Source organism: Mus musculus, chromosome 15 (assembly GCF_000001635.26).
Source record: "Mus musculus strain C57BL/6J chromosome 15, GRCm38.p6 C57BL/6J".
Classification (NCBI taxonomy): Eukaryota; Metazoa; Chordata; class Mammalia; order Rodentia; family Muridae; genus Mus; species Mus musculus.
The window spans coordinates 8106221-8125628 of NC_000081.6; the positions used below are offsets into that span (position 1 = coordinate 8106221).

General features: G+C 42.1%; 1 protein-coding gene across 2 annotated transcripts in view; it reads left to right on the plus strand.

The window, feature by feature from the left end:
- The first annotated feature begins 3042 nt into the window (after positions 1–3042).
- Nup155 (nucleoporin 155) overlaps positions 3043–19408 on the plus strand; it is a 50597-nt gene continuing 34231 nt past the window's right edge. Inside the window, exons 1-12 of one of the 2 annotated variants that reach the window (XR_003951358.1) lie at positions 3043–3382; positions 6063–6200; positions 7424–7520; positions 9259–9329; positions 10210–10302; positions 11014–11180; positions 11762–11867; positions 12959–13032; positions 14214–14305; positions 15243–15340; positions 15836–15988; positions 18003–18103. Coding sequence is in view for 1 of the 2 variants with exons in the window: in NM_133227.3 (NP_573490.3) it covers positions 3226–3382; positions 6063–6200; positions 7424–7520; positions 9259–9329; positions 10210–10302; positions 11014–11180; positions 11762–11867; positions 12959–13032; positions 14214–14305; positions 15243–15340; positions 15836–15988; positions 18003–18103 (1347 nt within the window). In the remaining variant the exon portion in view is untranslated. The remainder of the gene's footprint in view (positions 3383–6062; positions 6201–7423; positions 7521–9258; positions 9330–10209; positions 10303–11013; positions 11181–11761; positions 11868–12958; positions 13033–14213; positions 14306–15242; positions 15341–15835; positions 15989–18002; positions 18104–19408) is intronic. The other variant, NM_133227.3, reaches the window with a different exon arrangement.

Below are 19408 nucleotides of genomic sequence, written 5' to 3' on the forward strand. Positions count from 1 at the left end.
AAAAGAAAAGCCAGGCAGTGGTGGTGGAAGCTTTTAATCCCAGCACTTGGGAGGCAGAGGCAGGTGGATTTCTGAGTTCGAGGCCAGCCTGGTCTGCAGAGTGAGTGCCAGAAGAGTGGCCCACATCCATTACCATGGTTCCCTGATAACTTTTTTTTTTTTTTTTTATTATTATATGTAAGTACACTGTAGCTGTCTTCAGACACACCAGAAGAGGGAGTCAGATCTTGTTACGGATGGTTGTGAGCCACCATGTGGTTGCTGGGATTCGAACTCTGGACCTTCGGAAGAGCAGTCGGGTGCTCTTACCCACTGAGCCATCTCACCAGCCCCCCCCCTGATAACTTCTAACAGTAGTTAGAAATTGATTCCTGGTTCCAGAAACTGTTTCCAGGACAGCCAGGGCTATACAGAGAAACCCTGTCTCGAAAAGCCAAAATAAATAGATAGGTAAATAAATAAATAAATAAAGGCAAATCGTAACTGTTCTGGGCAGGTGGCTGCCTTGCCTACTAAAGTGTCTTTCTGTGGAAACAAAGCCTCTCTTCCCATTGCTCTCTATGCTACTGAATTCTGTATACACCCCATTAGAAAATCTACAACCAGCCCCATTATTATAGTACTTTTCATTTTCTGTTTATGAAAAAGTGTTGATCCCAAAGATGAAAGGACAAAGATCACCATGGCCAAATTAATTAAAGCAAGCAATTAATTAAAGCAAGCTATTTTATTCATGTACACTGGCTGCCTACCCCTCAGGACAGGTCAGCTTTGGATGTAAGGAAGACAAGGCTTTTTATAGTTTAGGGGTAAGCTGTTGGGTTTTTTGTTTTTGTTTTTTAACAAAATCTCAGCCGTTTGATTTTATCAATGAAGACTTGGGAGCCAGATGCTGGGGGGACAGCCTGCTAGTTCAGAGACCCAGAGAAAGCACCCAGTTGACCATCTTCCTCAGCTGATACTCCAGAAGCAATGCCCCTCTTTCTCCCACTCCCACTCAAAAGAACCTCCAGACAACTAAATGCTCCTCCCTTCTACTCCCTATGTGTCTCTGTCCTCCTGACTCCCTCTTACTCTCAAGACTTTTTTCTTAATAATCCTATGGTCACTTCCTGTCAACTGGCCGCTTGTTCTGCCTCCTGACCTATGGTTGATTTTATTTAACCCTGTTTACATTATTCAAGCAGAAAGCTGTTGAATTAAAAGTATATGTTTAGGCTGACCCATACCACAACTAAAACCAGGCTTTCCCAGTAAATAACACAATATCAGGGTTCATGGTGTGATCAAATATCCTGCAACAGTAGGGGGTTCACAAACGGGGGATTGGATGGACAGAGCAGGTTGGGTTATAGGAGAGGAACAGAGACAAAGACATGGTTGCAAGATGGGCATGACAAGGCGGTTATAACAAGGTAGGCATAGAACATTCTTGTTTCTTTGTTTGGGTTTTTCGAGACAGGGTTTCTCTGCATGACAGCTCTGACTGTCCTGGAACTTGCTTTGTAGACGGGGGCTGGCATTGAACTCACATTCGGCCTACGTCTGCCTGCTAAGTGCTGCGATTAAAAGCATGCACCATCAGCTCCTGGCCATGTAACCTTTTGAATCAAAGTAGGGTTGCAAGATGATTATAAACGACTTTTTGAAACAAAGACATGATTGCCATTCCTGGAACACTTGGTACAGAACCATTTGTAGTTAAGGCTGTGGGGAGCGGGGCATAGGCTAATCCCTGAGAAACAGAGGTTTGATTATAAACAGGCATGAACCTAGTTTGTTTTTTATTGTAAGCTGTCTTTTAAACGTAAGATGGAGGCAGGCTGATTCTTCGAAAGGTCTCAGTACATAGCCCAGTCTGGCTTCCAACTACAGGTGCCTGCCTCTATGCCTGGACCTTGAGAGGCATTTACTTTGTCTCTGTAAAAGTGTAGTAATTTGGTATTCCCAACAGCAGGCACGATTCCTGACACAGTACATACTCGGTTTCCTAGAATCAGACCATCTGTTGAATGCATCCATTATTTAATATCCTTGTGCTCTGAGATGAGAACAGATGGATCAGATGAGTGTTCTCCCAAGGCAACAAGGGAGAAAGGTATACAGCAAGAACAAACACTTTTTTCTTCTTTTTCTTGAGACAGACTCTCAAGTTTACTACAAACTTGCCACACAGCCGAGGATGAACTTATCCTCCTGCCTCCACTTCCTAAATCCGCTGGCAGGACCCATCACACAGTATCTCCCTTCCCGCCTCTGTTTGTTTTGAGTTAGGAACACATTCCGTAGCACGCTATCTGGAACTCACCAAATGACACAGTAATCCTTTTGCCGAAACCATAGGACGCGTATTAACAGGCATGAGACACCGTCCAACGCTGACCTCCAACCAAAAAATTTCGCAAAGCCACAAAGCCAATGACCCAGACACGCACATGGGAAAATTCAATAAATTCTTTCTTGGGGGCCGGGGGGGGGGGTGGTGGTTGAGACAGTGTTTCTCTGTGTAGCCCTGTCTGTCCTGGAACTCACTCTGTAGACCAGGCTGGCCTCGAACTCAGAAATCCGCCTGCCTCTGCCTCCCAAGTGCTGGGATTAAAGGCGTGCACCACCACCGCCCAGCAATCCAATGAATTCTTAATTCACCCCCATTATTTGAAACGCTGTGAGTTTCTGGCTCACAGGTAAACTTTCTGGAACTAGCGATCAATTTCTAACTACTGTTAGAAGTTATCAGGGAACCACGGTAATGGATGTGTGCCACTCTTCAGCCGTCGCCACATTCCAAACTGGGGGTGGGGCTCAAAGCAAAGAATCAGCACGCGCGATGTCACCACCGCACAGGCGACCGCAAGGGGACATCAACCCCACTCCAGCACCCGAAGTTCCTCTTCCCTCTCCCCCCCGCCCCGCCCCCAGTCCCCTCCCCTCTCCCGTATCCTCTTCCCTTCTCCTCCTCCCTTCCCTAGGCCATCTCCAAATTCAACTCTAGTCTCCTCCCTCACGCCTTCGCCAATGTCCGACACTCAACTGCTTCCTCTTCCCGTCCCAGAAGCGGCGTCTTCCAGTGCCGGGGAGGACGAACCGGAAGTGCGTCATGACCTGGCGCCCAGTTATTCGTTTTCCGCGCGCGTTCCGAGGAGCGGTTTTGGGCTCTCTTCGTTTTTCTCACGGTTCTCCACGGGTTTGGAGTGTTTCTATAAGGCGGTGGCCACGATTGCCGACATGCCATCGGTGCTGGGCTCTATGATGGTGGCCTCTACGTCGGCCGCCGCCTCCCTGCAGGAAGCTTTGGAAAACGCGGGGAGGCTTATCGATCGACAGTTGCAAGAAGACCGCATGTACCCGGACCTTTCTGAGCTGCTCATGGTGTCGGCCCCAAGTGAGTGATCGGTCCACTGGACGCTCTGTTTCCCCACCATAGGATTCTAGTCCGATTCCCCTGTCTTCTTCTCTGTACGTTGGTGCCCTCGTGAACATTCAGAGATTAGGGCTTGGTTTCTTGAAAACACGACAAACAGCAACCGACTTTTAGCTTTTATTGCTTATTTCTTCTTGTCTACACTTTATTTACTGTAGATACTCGAGGAGGTAAGAGCAAACTCATTAAGTCCAAATGAGAAGAATCCTCTGATCCAGATTCCATTTCTGTGCATTTTTTGCTTCGATAATGCTCGCTCAGAAAAGCAAGCGAGTTAATTTGGAAATCTGCCGCGTTCTCTCAGAGTCATGTCATACGTGTAGAGTTAGTATATTTGTGAGTGCCGGGACTAACTAGGAAAGAAATATAGGGGTCAGAAGGCTAACTGACAGGGAGAGCAGAACTAAGTTTATCTGCCAACAGAGGAGATAATTTGGAAGAATTTGCCTTAACTTTTAAAACTTGTTACCAGCTAAAGGTTTGTGGAGTTGCATTAGTTGCTACAAAATGTTTCTTGTGAAATGAAAGTTGGAGAAAAACAGAAATGTAACATGCAGGTGAGACTTGGTGAGAAAAAAAAATGGGTGGGAGTAACTTAAACAGAATAATCAATCAAAAGTAGCCCAAAGCACATGAGCAATGACTTGTAAAAATCTATTAAGAGATTTTTATTTTTTTAACCAGAAATACTGACAGCAGCCAGATAGTGGTTGTCCATTCCTTTAATCTCAGCATTTGGGAGGCTGAGGCAGGCGGATCTCTGTGGGTTCCAGGCTAGGCTGGTCTATAGAGGGTGCTCCACAGCTGCCAAAGCTACACAGAAAAACCTTTAATCCCAGCACTTGGGAGGCAGAGGGAGACGGATTTCTGAGTTCGAGGACAGCCAGGGCTATACAGAGAAACCCTGGGGGGGGGTGGGGTCGTTGAAAAACCCTGTCGTGGAAAACTGAAAAGAAAAATACCAGAAGCAAAGATAGTCTTTGTACTTGACAAGTATTAGCAAATGAGCTTGCCTTTTTTGGAGCAGGGTCCAAAATTTTATAAAAACTTGCTTGACCTATTAGCTGCTATTGTCTTCATATGTCCAACCCCCTCCCACCCCCGCTTTGCTTTCTGATCCTCTCAAATGTGTAATCTCTTTAATATACTTTCCTCCTCATACTAATCCCTTTCCCTTCTAGCATTTTCCCCCCTCTGCCTAACAGGCTCCTCCCAGACAAGTTTTCTCTGATAGCCCTGGCTGTCCTGGAACTCCGTCCGAGATCTGCCTTCCTCTGCCCCTGAAGTGCTGGGTTAAAGGCATGGACATGGAAGCCTGGTTCCATCCAGTTCTTAGTAAAAGACCCTAGTTCTAAGTCAGGCATGGTGCTACATGCTTTTAATTTCATGCTCTTGGAGACAGAGGCAGCGAGATCTCTTTGAGTTTGAGGTCAGTCCGAATACATAGTGAGTTCTGACCAGAACAATAAAGTGAGACCCTGCTCCAAAAAAGGGAAGTCTTTAGTTTCTTTGAAAATTTTCTTGACCACTCACATTGTCATTGTCAAAGAAGTTATTCTTCCCTTTTGTATTTCCACTTCATTTCCTATGTGCATTGTTCTATTGAAATTGTATTTTAGGGCTAAGATTTATTTTTAGAAAGAACCCAGTGGAGAGGTGAACAGGAATGGTTATGTGAATGAACCATGCTGGGGCCAACATATCTATGATTGTTCAGCCATGGTAATCAGTATTTTTTTTTAAAGATTTTATTCATTTTATGTACGCTTGTAGCTCTCTTCAGACATAACAGAAGAGAGTATTGGATCCCATTATAGATGGTTATGAGCCACCGTCTAGTTCCTAGGAATTAAACTCATGACCTCTGGAAGAGCAGTCAGTCCTCTTAACTGCTGAGCAATCTCTCTAGTGCAGTAATCAGTATTTAATGTCAGTTCTCCAAACATCCTTGTATTCTGAACTAGACCCTGATAAGGTACCTGGAATACTTAGGTTGTAGGTCAGGGCTAGTGTTAAGTGTCCTGAAGGACAGGTCAAGTAGACCAGCCCACTCGTGCCCCTCGGCTCTGAGTCAGAGAGCAAGAGATAGGAAGCACAAGAAGAATTCTTTATTGAGAGCAGTCTGGATCCCCACCAACTTCCAGTGATGTTTTGCATTATTGGTATTTATGTATGATGTATTGGTCTGGGAGAGAAATCCAAAGAGGACAAATAGATTGTTTGGTGTGAACCTTGTTCCGTTGTTTTTAGGAAAGGATCTAATGTAACTGGGGCTAGTCTCTAACGGTTGTCAGGAGTGACCTTGAATTTCTAATCCTCCTAAGAGCTACAGATAGAGGTTCCTGCTACTCCAGTCTGTTTGATGCTGAGCCAGGAGTCACGGCCAGGGATTCATGTCTGCTGCACAAAACCTGCTGAGCTCCATCCCACTCTTGATTACTTCCTCTCGTTTTTGAAACCAGTACCTGTCCCACCCTGTAGTGGTGAGCTTTCTTAGGTTCAGTTTGTGACAGGTTAGAACTCCTTCATTTCAGAGATGTCATAGGCACTGGGGTGACTTGACTGGCTTATCTATTCCTAGTTGATGAGTGGTACTTTATTGTTGTAAATAAACGCTTTCTTTTATCTTTTTTTTGTGTAGACAGTCCTACTGTTTCTGGAATGTCCGACATGGATTACCCTCTGCAAGGACCAGGTTTGCTGTCAGTACCCAGCCTTCCAGAGATCAGCACTATCCGGAGAGTTCCCCTCCCGCCTGAGCTGGTTGAACAGTTTGGACGTATCCTATTGCTTTGTATTTAGCTATTTGATAAATATTAGATTACTCAGTTTCGTTATTATAAATCTTTTGGGGGGGGGCTTGTCAAGACAGGGTTTCTCTGTATAGCCCTGGCTGTCCTGGAACTCACTCTGTAGACCAGGCTGGCCTTGAACTCAGAAATCTGCCTGCCTCTGCCTCCCAAGTGCTGGGATTAAAGGTGTGAGCTACCACTGCCTGGCTTTTTTTTTTTTTTTTTTTTTTGCATTATTATAATTCTTGTTCCATTTACATAATGTTTGTAAGTTATTTCAGAGTTCTCTTTTTAGAGCCACATGTATAGCTCATTTGTCTGGCATGCCTGAGGCCCAGCTGTTCAGACCTTTCATTCTCAGCCATGCATGGTGGTATATACCTATGATGCCTCCAGAGGTTGAAACAGGAGGATTTGGCACTCTTGTGGCCTACCTGGGCTGTTTAGTGAGACCTTTCTTGAAAATAAGAGTGACTAGGTAGTTTGCTTTCTTTCTGTTAGATAAGCATGGGCATGGTGGTCCACACCTTTGATTCTACCACTTAGGAGGCAGAGGCAGGTGGATCTTTATGAGGTCAAGCCCAGCCTGGTCTATAATAGTGAATCCAGGACAGATAGGCAGAGCTACATAGTGAGACTGTGTCTCAAAAAAAAGAAGAAAGAAGGGGGAAAAAAGAGGGAGGGAGGGAGGGATGGATGGATGGAGTAGTTGGCGTGGGTAAATGTGGTATAAGCCTGTCACCTCAAGATTTATGAAGATGAGGCTCGAGGATTACAGCTTCCAGGCTAGCCTGAGCTAACAGTGAGACTGCCTCAAGAAAAAAGAAAAGTGTTTGCAACTGGAGAAGATTCAGCAGTTAAGAGCATGGCCTGTTCTTGTAGAGGACCCAGATTATAGGCCCAGCACCTACTTGATGGCTCACACCTGTCGGTAACTCCAGTCCCAGGGGCTCCAATGCCCTTGTCTGGCATCCATGGGTGCAGGAACACAGATGGTATGCAGATAGGTATGAGGTGTGTGTGTTTAAAGAAAAAGGGAGAGGGAAGGAAAGAGAAAAGAAGGAAGCCTCATGGGTACTAGGCAAGCTCTGTATCACTGAGTGGTAAACCTAAAAGGTCACTTTAAATGGCAACTTTTAAGTCTAAAGCTATGGAACGGATTGAGAAAGCTAATTGCCCTCTGCACCTTACATCGTCCGTGCGTCCTCAGACATGCAGTGCAACTGCATGATGGGCGTTTTCCCCCCGATCAGCAGAGCCTGGCTTACGATTGACAGTGACATATTCATGTGGAACTATGAAGATGGGTACGTATGGGAGGCTGCTCTGGGATTCTGCTAACCTCGACTGCTTGTTGCATCTCGTGTTCTAGTCAATGTTTGCCCGTGTATACCAGTCATCTTGGGGGCATTGAAGTCTGGGTTTGGGGGCTAGGGAGATGGCTCAGTGGCTAAAGTGCTTGCTCTATAAGCAAGAGCCTGCACTCAGATGCTGGGGTCTTGCTGAGCAGCTGGTTTAGCTGAAACAGTGAGCTCCAGGTTCAGTGAGAGAAATTGTCTCAAAAGTAAAGAAGACACTCAACATTGACTAACCTCTGGCCTCATTACATGCACACACTCTAGCTCACCCATGCACACTCATTCACACATGCGGATTCTGTTGTAGCAATTTGTCACTAATGTTCTTGGTTTTAGTACTGCTGGAGCCTACTCATGGCAAGCACTCCATGGAGCTACGTCCCCTACAAAAGACTGCTCTTGTTTGTTTGTTTGTTTGTTTGGTTTGTTATTGTTGACTGGTTTGCATGTTTGTCGTCCTGGGGGTTAAACCTGGTGTCCATGAATGCTAGGCAAGTGTTCTCTCATTGAGTGATATCCCCAGCCTCCAGAGTACTTCTCTTAAGAAGCAAGCACTAGTTCTAACTTCATAGTCTGTAAAAGAAATTATACATTGGTACTTTTGAGCTAATATTTGACATTTTAATATTTTGTACATATGGGGGGAGGTGGGTTTAGGTGTGTGAATATATATATATATACCACAGTATATGTATAGAAATCTGAAATTCTTTCTACCATGTGGATCCTGGTGGTGGTCCCTTATTGACATTTTAAAGACTTTCCTTGCATTTCTATGGACTAGGAATCTGATAATTCAGGAAATGATTATTTGGTTATTTCATGGCTTTGACTTTCTGTGTAAATTAAATAAATAGAATGTATAAAAGCCAGAAGTTCCTTAAGTAGAGTAGTGTCTTGATCTGGCTGCTCACCTGGCTGGAGAGGTGAGTTTTGTTTTACTTGTACTTTATATTTCAGTTATTCAGTTCCCTATTTTGAGTAATCTAATTATCCTTATTGAGATAGCAGATGCCGCCCATGTAACTACAAGAGTAAGCTGTTACTCTTACATTGAATAACCAGTGCTCCTTTTAGAATCATGCATGTGCATGCAAACACATTCAAAATATTTAACTACATCAAAACTGATACCATATGACCACTTACATTCTGCAGAAAAGATACTGTTTTTACTTTCCAAACCTAACATGCATATTTAGGACCTAAATGAATATTTAGCAAATATTTATCCTGAGACGTGGCTATGCCTTGCCTCCCCTTAGGCTAGGATACAATGGGTAAGCCTTTATTACAGCAAGGGTTGGCTTTTGGATTTGTTTGTTGCTGTAGTCATCTCAGTAGCTTGGGTTTCTGAATTTCTTTAAAATTTCCCTGTGTCAGGGTGGAGAATTAACAGTAAACTCTGCGCTCCTTCCCAGAGTCTAGCCCCCGTCTTAGCAGGCCATTGGTGTTCACTTGATAGCCATTGCTTGCAGCCCTGATGGGCGGTTGTTTAGAAGGTAGTCCACCTTTACCTGTTTCTCTAGCTTAGCCTTACACAGCTCTATAGCCTGACTATTAATTTTTCCCTAGTTTTGTTTGCTGTTTTAGGTTTTTAGTATATATCTAAATTTTTTTCAACTAATAAAGAGCATTGTAAATATGATTTAATATATGTAAACATGTTTTCTTTACTTTTGGGCAGAGGTGACCTTGCCTATTTTGATGGACTCAGTGAGACAATTCTTGCTGTGGGGCTTGTGAAACCAAAAGCTGGTAAGAAGTAAAACTCTCAGGATGAGATTGTAACTGTTCAGTCTCCCAGTGTTTTCGAGCTGAATCAGGAAAGTTCTAACTCTTCTAGTGCCTGGCAGCGACCACTCTACTTTTCTCTATATGAATAGGTTTTCTCCGGTAGTAGTTGTCGTTTTGTGTCCGGCTCGCTCTTCACAGATAACATTTGTTGGGTGTGTCTGAATTTGCCTTTCCAGCGAGGTGTGGTGGCGCATGCCTTTGATCTCAGCACTGGGGAAAAGCAGCTCAATGTCTTCTTCAGCTAAAACACAATGTTGAGGCTACCTTGGCTACCTCACGCGCTGTCCCCCAAAACTTCCTCCTCTGTATAGCATGCATATGCTACATTTTGCTGGTTCATCTGCTGAAAGACACTTAGATTACTTTAATCTTTTAGACTTTTGGATAGTTTTTCTTTTACTATAAGTATACAAATGCAAATGTTTATAGTTCAGTAAACCAAAATCTATTAAGACACTTTTTTTTTTCTTTTTTTGGTTTTGTTTCTCTGTGTAGCCCTGGCTTCCTGGGACTCACTTTGTAGACCAGACTGGCCTCGAAATCAGAAATCCGCCTGCCTCTGCCTCCCGAGTGCTGGGATTAAAGGCATGCGCCACCATGCCCGGCAAGACACTCTTTTTAAATGACAGTAATTGTTGAGCCAGTTATTTCCTAAGTTAGTTTTTCCTACTGTTTATGTACTTTAATACTTTAACATAGTAATATTTAAGCATCAGAATTTGCTGGCCTGGATTCAGACCTTTACTGTTTGGTTAGGAGTTCACTTCAATGGTGAAACCGTATTTTATTCATGCTTAAATTTAGGTGAGGTGTTTTTCAGCCTTTGTCTGCTTTGCCATAGGCATCTTTCAACCTCATGTAAGACACTTGCTGGTTTTGGCAACCCCTGTGGATATAGTAATTCTTGGACTCAGCTATGCTAATGTACAAACAGGTATGGTAATCCACTCATATCCTAAATTTCTAAAAATAGCACTGTCTTGAAGATTAGTATTATAATGCTTACAATACCAGATCCTTACACTGGTTTGAGTTTGTTTTTTTTTCTTGGATATTTTATTGTGTGATATATATGTGTGCTATAGGTGCAGTTTAAGAGGAATTACCAAATTCTTTTGAGTGAAGCTCTGCATGCGTGCATTGTTAGAAATTGAGTTCGTTCGGCCTTACATTTAGAATGTAAGCACTTTACTGCTAAACAACATCCTGGCCAGAGTGTTAAACTCTTTTATATCTATTTGTATTTTATGTGTATGAGTGTTTTTGAGTATACATGCATTCTATTTGTATTTTATGTGTATGAGTGTTTTTGAGTATACATGCATTCTCTGTGTGCCTGGAGCCTGAGGAGGCCAGAGAATGGATGGAGTTAGATCCCTTAGACCTCAAGTGACAGGTGTTTGTGAGCATCCATGTGGCTGCTGAGAACTGAACCTGTGCCTTCTACAGCAGCATCAAGGGCTCCTTAACCACTGAGTCTGAGTCATCTCCAGCCCCTCAAGCTTTTATGGAAACTTTATAAAATATGTAATTTGGGATATTTTAGTAAGAATTTAGTAAAAGTACCAGTTTTTAAGATAATGTGAAAATCATTTTAGCCTTTCAAAAAGCTAAGAAACTGGTTTTTCCTGTTGCAAACATACAGGTTCTGGCATTCTCAATGACAGCATGTGTGGCGGCATGCAGCTGCTTCCAGATCCCTTATATTCTCTTCCCACGGACAACACGTACCTTTTAACAATCACGTCCACGGATAATGGCAGAATCTTTCTGGCTGGAAAGGATGGCTGTTTGTACGAAGTAGCATACCAAGTAAGCTTTAACATTTACAAACTTTTTTTTTTTTTTGTCTTTTACTCAGTCGCAAAGAAAAAGCAAAGCTTTTCTTTGAATTTTCTAATTGCATAGCATATATTATTAGGGAGAATATTGAAACATAAATGTCAGTGTCTTGGAGCTCAGCTCAGAACGTTCCAACTGTTAGACACGCACCGTGTCTCTGAGCTGCAGCGTCAGCTCTGTACATGGCAGCCCGACTGTCAGCCCGACTGGTGGGTGTCTGTAAAGGGTTCCTCATTGCTATATGTGCATTTACACCTGTGTACACGTGTTTGTGGATGGACAAGCAGACAGTACTCTTTGTAAATGTACGTCTTTACTTAGGTTGCCGTTATCTTCACAATTGGCCTCTCATTGAATTTTGTGTGTTGGAAGGCATTTGTTGTATTTAGTAGTTTTAATTATAAAAGAAAACTCTGTAGGTCATTTTGAAAAGTATGTTTCAGTGTGTTCACCGTCACTGCGGAAGCCTGGAGGCTGGCAGGCTTTACTAGGCCTGAATACAGTTGTCTTCTTACGTGGCATTTCAAGTGTTGTGTTGTTTTTCCTCCAAGGCAGAAGCAGGCTGGTTCAGTCAAAGATGTAGGAAGATCAATCACTCCAAGAGCTCGCTCTCCTTCCTGGTGCCTTCCTTGCTGCAGTTCACGTTCTCAGAAGATGGTGAGTAGCAAACACATTTGACAAGGAAAACAAGATTTTCATGCTTCAAGACCTAACGTTTTCTTCAGAACTTTTCATCCTTAGTTAAAAGCTTGTCATATTAAATTGCATTTTTTAGATGCCTATGAATTCACTTAAAGACTAGAGGCATTATAAAATGGAAAAAACATGGATTTTATTCTCAAGTTGTCTCCTAAAAACTTTGGTTGTTCCTGGATCATATGTTCAAAACAGCTTTCCTACCTTAACCAAAAAGTGTGTGTCTGTCTCTATGTGTGTCTTTCTGTCTTCATGCATACAAAAGTAAAAGAGACTAATTTGCATATGTGATAAAGGGTCAAGGACAAATTCCCTGCTAAGCTTTTTATCCCTAAGTTTTAGTGTTTATAGAAACATAAATTTGTAGGATTAAGGCGTGGGTCACCACAGTCTGGCTAGAATGTGCTCCATATCACAGAGTTCTTCTACCCAGATGTCATGCTTTGTTCTTATTGGAAAACTAGAAGTGTTTCTAGAATAGAGTAAATGATTTGTTAAGTATTACTGAACTAAGCAATAGTCTAAACTGGGCATAGTGGCACATACCTCTAATTTCAGTTCTTGACAGGCAGAGACATGATAGTTTTTGTACATTCAAGACTAGCCTGGGCTGCATAGCAAGTTTAAGGCAAGCCAGAAGTGCATAGTGAGACTCTGTCTCCAAAACCAAATTTTAAAGAGTTAAAAATTCACTTAGAAGACAGAATAAGTTGCTTTTGTTTTCAGACAGAGTTTTGTTCTATAGCCCTGTCTGGCTTTGTAATGCTGATGTATTTCTCAGACTGCATGCTAGGGTGACTGGAGAGCAGCGTGCAGCACTGTGCCTGACAGTGTGAGTTGTTTATGACACCCTACTTGTGTAACCTAATGTTCCTGGTTGGTCCTTATTGCAGACACTGTGTACGATATTGAGTATCACAGGCAAGCAGGAGAGCAGGAAGCCCCGAATGCAGATCCGAATGCAGCAGTTTTCATTTGCTGTGAATGGGCCCTGTGTTCAGTTGAGAATCCTCAGAGTTAGTTGTGTTTTTCTCTCTTGTTTTTTTTTTTAGATCCTATTGTTCAAATTGAAATTGATAATTCCAGAAATATTTTGTATACACGATCGGAGAAAGGAGTTATACAGGTAAATATGCATGTTTGCTATGATTTAAGATTAGAAAAGCATTCCTGTTTTGTTTCCTATTTTTTATTGGTTATTTTATTTATTTACTTATCAAATGTTATCTTCCTTCCTGGTTTCCACTCCACAACCCCCCTCCCCCTGTTTCTATGAGGGTGCTCCCCCCCACAACTCCCATTATTTTCTCTCTTTTTTTTAAAAGATTTTATTTATTATTATATGTAAGTACACTGTAGCTGTCTTTAGACACAACAGAAGAGGGCGCCAGATCTCATTATGGATGGTTGTGAGCCACCATGTGGTTGCTGGGATTTGAATTCAGGACCTTCAGAAGAGCAGTCAGTGCTCTTAACCGCTGAGCCATCTCTCTAGCCCCTCCCATTAGTTTCTAACTTTGAAAAAAAATATTGTTTTTGTGCGGACAAATGTGTGTATGCACACCTCTGTGACACAGCCCATGTGTGGAGGGAGAGGATAACTTAGAGTTAGGTCTTTCTCTGCTGTGAGATCCAGAGATGGGAGTTAAGGCGTGAGGCTAGAAGTGGCCCGTGCCTGTAGCCAGTGAATTATCTTACCTGCTTACACCGCTGTCTTATAAGGAAGACTTGAGTATTCAAACCTCCTGTGAACTGTGAACTTTGTTGTTGTTTGAGACAAGTTTTCCTGTCACTCAGACTGGCCGTGAGCTGCTTCTGTAGCCAAGATTGACTTTGAACTCTTCTGCTTCTGCCTCCCAATTGTCTGCCATTGCTCCTGTGTGTCACCATGCCTGCCTTCATCTGTGTGCTTTTGCAAGTAAACACCTCAAACCATTTCTTAGGCCATTTCTTGTTGTTTGTTTGTCTTAGTGAGATTTCAAACATTTTAATGTTCAGTAAATGCCAAATTAACTAATCTGAAAGAGAGCACTCGAACTTCAGTATACTGTGTATGCTGTGCATTTGTGTCTAAGGGAGAATCCTTATATAATCCAATATGCTGTGTGTGCTGTGTAATTGTGTCTAAGGAGAATCCTTATATAATCCAATGTACTGTGTGTGCTGTGTAATTGTGTCTAAGGAGAATCCTTATATAATCCAATGTACTGTGTGTGCTGTGTAATTGTGTCTAAGGAGAATCCTTATATAATCCAATATACTGTGTGTGCTGTGTAATTGTGTCTAAGGAGAATCCTTTATTCCCAGGTTTATGATTTGGGCCATGATGGACAGGGGATGAGTAGAGTTGCTTCAGTTTCACAGAATGCCATTGTCTCTGCTGCTGGAAACATTGCTAGGTAATGTGTGCTTTACTGTCAGGAATTCATTTGCAGACATATTTATGCTGTTTGTGTATAGTACCTATAATATGTTATATGTTCATTGTATAACATATAATGTGTAATATATACTATACTAAGATTAAATTACTCCTTCAAATATCTCTAATAGATTATTGAAATCTTGTCACTTCAGACTTCTCATGTTGGTTGAAATCATAAGGTTTCTTACTGAGTGAAAACTTGTGTTTTACCCTCTTGGACTTTTTCAAAGGCACTGAGAATCAAATCCAAAGTCTCCTTCATACTAGGCAAGCATTCTACCACTTAGCTAGACCTCTAGCCTTTTTCATAGTGCTAAACTCAGGTTCTTTGCAGCAAATATTGTAGAGGTTATAACACAGGCCCCCTACTCTCCCCTTACAGCAAGCCTACATGGTACAAATTAGAAAGAATTTCATAGCTGTAATATCCTCATATAATTCATGATAAAACTGAAACTAAAGGATATAATGGATTCCTTTGGCCTCTTACAGAGCTAGAATCCAATGTGGAGTCTGAGGAATTATGTGTTGGATGCTGAGCTAATTGGTGCAAACTTCCTAAATTCCTTAGTGATCTGCAGACATTCTCCTCACTGGAGGTCTCACGTTTGCTAATGGTCTTTGTAGTGGTTTGTAAAGAGGGCTAGTCTTAAAACCATACATCTACTGTAGTTGTGCTTCTCCTGCTGCTACTATGTTGCTTCCTAAGGGATTAATCTTATTATTTATTGAGATGATGCCTATCTATTTGGCCATCCTGGAACTCACTACATAAATCAGGCTGGCCTCAAACTCAGAGATCCACCTGCCTCTGACTCTATGTGCAAGGGCTAAAGGCATGAACTACTACACCTGCCTCAGACTTGACTTTTTATAAATTAGGAATAAACTTCAGTTTTTGTTTCTTAAAGGACTATTGATCGTTCCGTCTTTAAGCCAATTGTTCAGATAGCTGTGATTGAGAGTTCTGAATCCCTGGACTGTCAGTTACTGGCTGTCACTCACGCAGGTACGCTTGCTTCTCTATCTGCTGTCCTACCAGTTTTCATGATCCTCGGGTTGGAGGTGTATGGTTAGAAATGCTTCACTCTCTCATTAGTTACTAAGAGGATGTTGAGAATTCTTTATTAGTGGGGGGTAACTCTTTTCTCTCCTCCTATTGTGAGGCATAGCCAGACCAGGAAAGTGAAGTGGCTTATGTTTAGTGACAGAACCTTAACTGAGACACGGCTTGCCTTGACTTGTCACAAGTTCTTGCTACAGAAATATACCGAGTCACTGCTCAAGTCTGGACATCTTCTAGAACGTGGTTTAATTGGCTATTCTATCATTTTAAGCCAATGAGGAAATTGGTGTGTGCTTTTGCAGAAGTCTCTGTGTCTGTGTGTCTGTGTGTGTCTGTGTGTCTGTGTGTGTGTGTGTGTGTGTGTGTGTGTGTGAGATTCTTCAGCACACATGTACTACTTCATGTCCTCCCTAATGCATATGTTTACCTCCTCATCAGGTGTAAGGCTGTATTTCAGCACTTGTCCGTTTAGACAGCCATTAGCTCGGCCGAATACACTGACACTGGTCCACGTCCGGTTACCTCCTGGATTTTCAGCATCATCAACAGTGGAAAAGCCTTCAAAAGTGCACAAAGCACTTTACAGTAAAGGTAAGCCCTGAGATGCTGTAAGGTTTAAGGTTCTCAATGTCTCAGAAGGATGTACCAGATCTGGGACTGTAGTGCTTACAGCTGCCTTTGAGCTGTCACATGACGTGGGAGCTGGGAATTGAACACAGGTTCCCTGCAAGAGCAGCAAGTGCTCCTAACTGCTGAGCCACCTTTCTGAGCACCACGACCACCAACATTTTTTGAGACAGTCACACTCTATAGCCCTGGCAGGCCTGGGCCTCTCTGTAGACCAGGCTATGCTTGAACTTTTAGAAACCTACCTGTCTCTACCTCCCAAGTGCTAGGATTAAAGATGTGCACCACCACACCAGGATCTTCCTACGTGATTGGTCTAAACTTTTCCTTTGCAAGAAGTTTTTTCAAATAACTAATACCATGTATCATCACAAACTCTTTAAATTATAACGTTATTGACATTACTCAAATTTAACCTTCTAAAGTATGAAAATCAGTGTGTGTTAGTTTATTCAGACTTGTACAGTGATCACCACTGTCCAACTTAAAAATATTCTAACAATTGTTCTAGCCCTGGGAAACTTTAACGTCCCTTTCCTAATAATTTGTCCACTTGGGATATTTTATATAAATAGAATACATGATTGGCACTGAGTTGCACTAAACACGATGTTTTAAAGATCGATGATGGTATAATGGGTATTAGCACTGTGTCACCAATTTTAAAAAATTATCATGTGTGTAGAGGTGGGGATAGTTGTTTGTGGAAACAAGAGGACCTCTGGGGGTGGGTTCTCTTGTTCAACCTGGTAGGTTCCAGGAATCAAGTCAGGTTATCAGGCTTGATAGCTGGCACCTTTGCTTGTTGGGCTCTCACTCCCAGATGCTGGGACTACAGGCTAGAGCTAACATGCCCTGTGCTCCCTTTTTCTTGTTGAATAATGTTTATTTGTGGAAACTGTACGTTCACGTCATCTCTACTTTGTACTGTGAATTACCCTGTTCCTGTAAGTGTTTGTGTTCAAGCTTTTATAAGAACATCTGTTCATTTCTATGGGATTGAAATTGTTGGATCATGTCGTCACTTTGCTTTTTCTGTGATGGACTCTCAGGCTGTCTTTCTAGTAACTAGGCCAGCTAACATTTTTGCCCATTGTAGAAGGCATACCCACTTTGGCTACATTCTTGCCAATACTTGTTTCTGGTTTATTCCCATCTTACTAGAAGAGAAGTTGTTTTTTATCTGATGGCTAAAGTTGTTGGGTGGCTTTCCAGGTACTTACTAGCCAGTTACCTTTCTCCTTTGCAAGACAAAGCAAACCATTTCTAAGCCTTTATTTACATTTATTTCTCTTAATTGAGTTGAGAATTTGTTGTATTTTCTAGATAAAGGTCCCTCATCCAAAGACGTGATCTGCTGATATTTTTGACACTGGTTGACTGTCATTGCATCTGAGCATCCTCTGTGTGCTTTATCACTTCACTGTTAGATTTAGTAGGGTTTCCCTTTAATATGAAAAGTGTATTTTATGCTGGTCTCAGGGATAGCATGAAGGAGTTCACTCCTCCCTCCCCTGAGCAGGGTCTGGGGTCAAACTCAGGTCATCTGTCTCTGTGACAAGAGCTGTATTTGATCAAGCAGAGGAAAGCATGCACTGGTATCTATGTCTATTTTATTCACGATGCATTTAAATTCACTGTTACATAGACTATTTCGCCAACTGAAAAGTTATTGACTTAAAAAAGATTATACTGAGTAAGCATTTATAAGTTAATGAAATTGATAAGCCAATCAATTACAAAATATGTTTTAACCCAGACACTCTAAAAATAAATGTTCAGTTTATTTACAAACAGTTTTAGAAAGCTAGCTGATTTTCTCCATGCACCGTTTATTTAAAAACAACATCCTTTTCTTTCCCCATTAGACTTTTTCTGCCATTGTATAGATTGTAAATGTTGCTGATAATTGCTGAGGCTATTGCGAGGGCAGATTATTTAACATCATATAAGAGTATTCTGTTTGTTTACCTTTTAGGAATTTTACTGATGACAGCCTCAGAAAATGAAGATAATGACATTTTATGGTGTGTCAACCATGATACATTTCCTTTTCAAAAGCCAATGATGGAAACTCAGGTCAGTAGCTTTGAGACTTTTCGTAAAAGTTCTGTGAGGTGTTGGGGATCAGACCCAGAGTCTGTGCATGCTAGTCCGGCTTTCAACTGTGTAGAAACATCCATACTCCATAAGCATTATAAAGGAGAGATGTAATGGTTGGTAACTCTATCTTCCCCATTATGGCTTCTTCCATAGTAATATGTAGATAGAACTCTTAGAGTGGCTCTCATGACATGGCCCCTAGCTTGAGGCACTTGATGCTCAATCAGGAAGACTGGAATTCTGATCCCAGCGTTCTCATCAGGTGGCTTACAAACATCTGCAGCTTTAGCTGTAAGAGGTCTGATGCCCTCTTCTTGCTTCCTTGCATACTTACACACTAATGTGCGCATACACCTAACAGACACAGACCTGAGCACTCGTGCACAAAAAAAAATTTTTTTTTTGGGTTTTCAGATTTAATATGTATTAGTACTTTTCCTGCATGTATGAATGTGTGTGTGTCTGTGTGTATAGGTATGTATGTGTATGTATGTGTGCTCTGCGCATGCCTAGTACCCACTGAGGTTAGAAGAGAGTGAAGGGCTCTCTGCAACTGGAATTGCACCAACACATATAAATGCTGGGGATCAAAACTGGGTCCTCCCCAAGAAGAGCAAGTGGGGGTTTTGGAGAGGTTGGTTTTTTTTGTTTGTTTGTTTGGGGTTTTTTTTTTGGTTTTTTTTGCAAGTGTTCTTAACTCAGCCATCTCTCCAGCCCCAAAGAAAGCAATCTTTTTTGTTTGTTTGTTTGTTTGTTTTTTTGTTATTTAAAACAAGTTATATGTCTCTTTTTTTAACTCTTTCTTTTTTTTTATTTAATTAGGTATTTTCTTCATTTACATTTCAAATGCTATCCCAAAAGTCCCCCATACCCTCTCCCCCCACACACACTCCCCTACCCACTCACTCCCACTTCTTGGCCCTGGCGTTCCTCTGTACTGGGGCATATAAAGTTTGCAAGACCAAGGGGCCTCTCTTCCCAATGATGGCCGACTAGGCCATCTTCTGCTACATATGCAGCTAGAGACACGAGCTCCGGGGGTACTGGTTGGTTCATATTGTTGTTCCACCTATAGGGTTGCAGACCTCTTTAGCTCCTTGATTACTTTCTCTAGCTCCTCCATTGGGGGCCCTGTGTTCCATCCAATAGCTGACTGTGAGCATCCACTTCTGTATTTGCCAGGTACCGGCATAGCCTCACAAGAGACAGCTATATCAAGGTCCTTTCAGCAAAATCTTGCTGGTGTATGCAATGGTGTCAGCGTTTGGAGGCTGATTATGG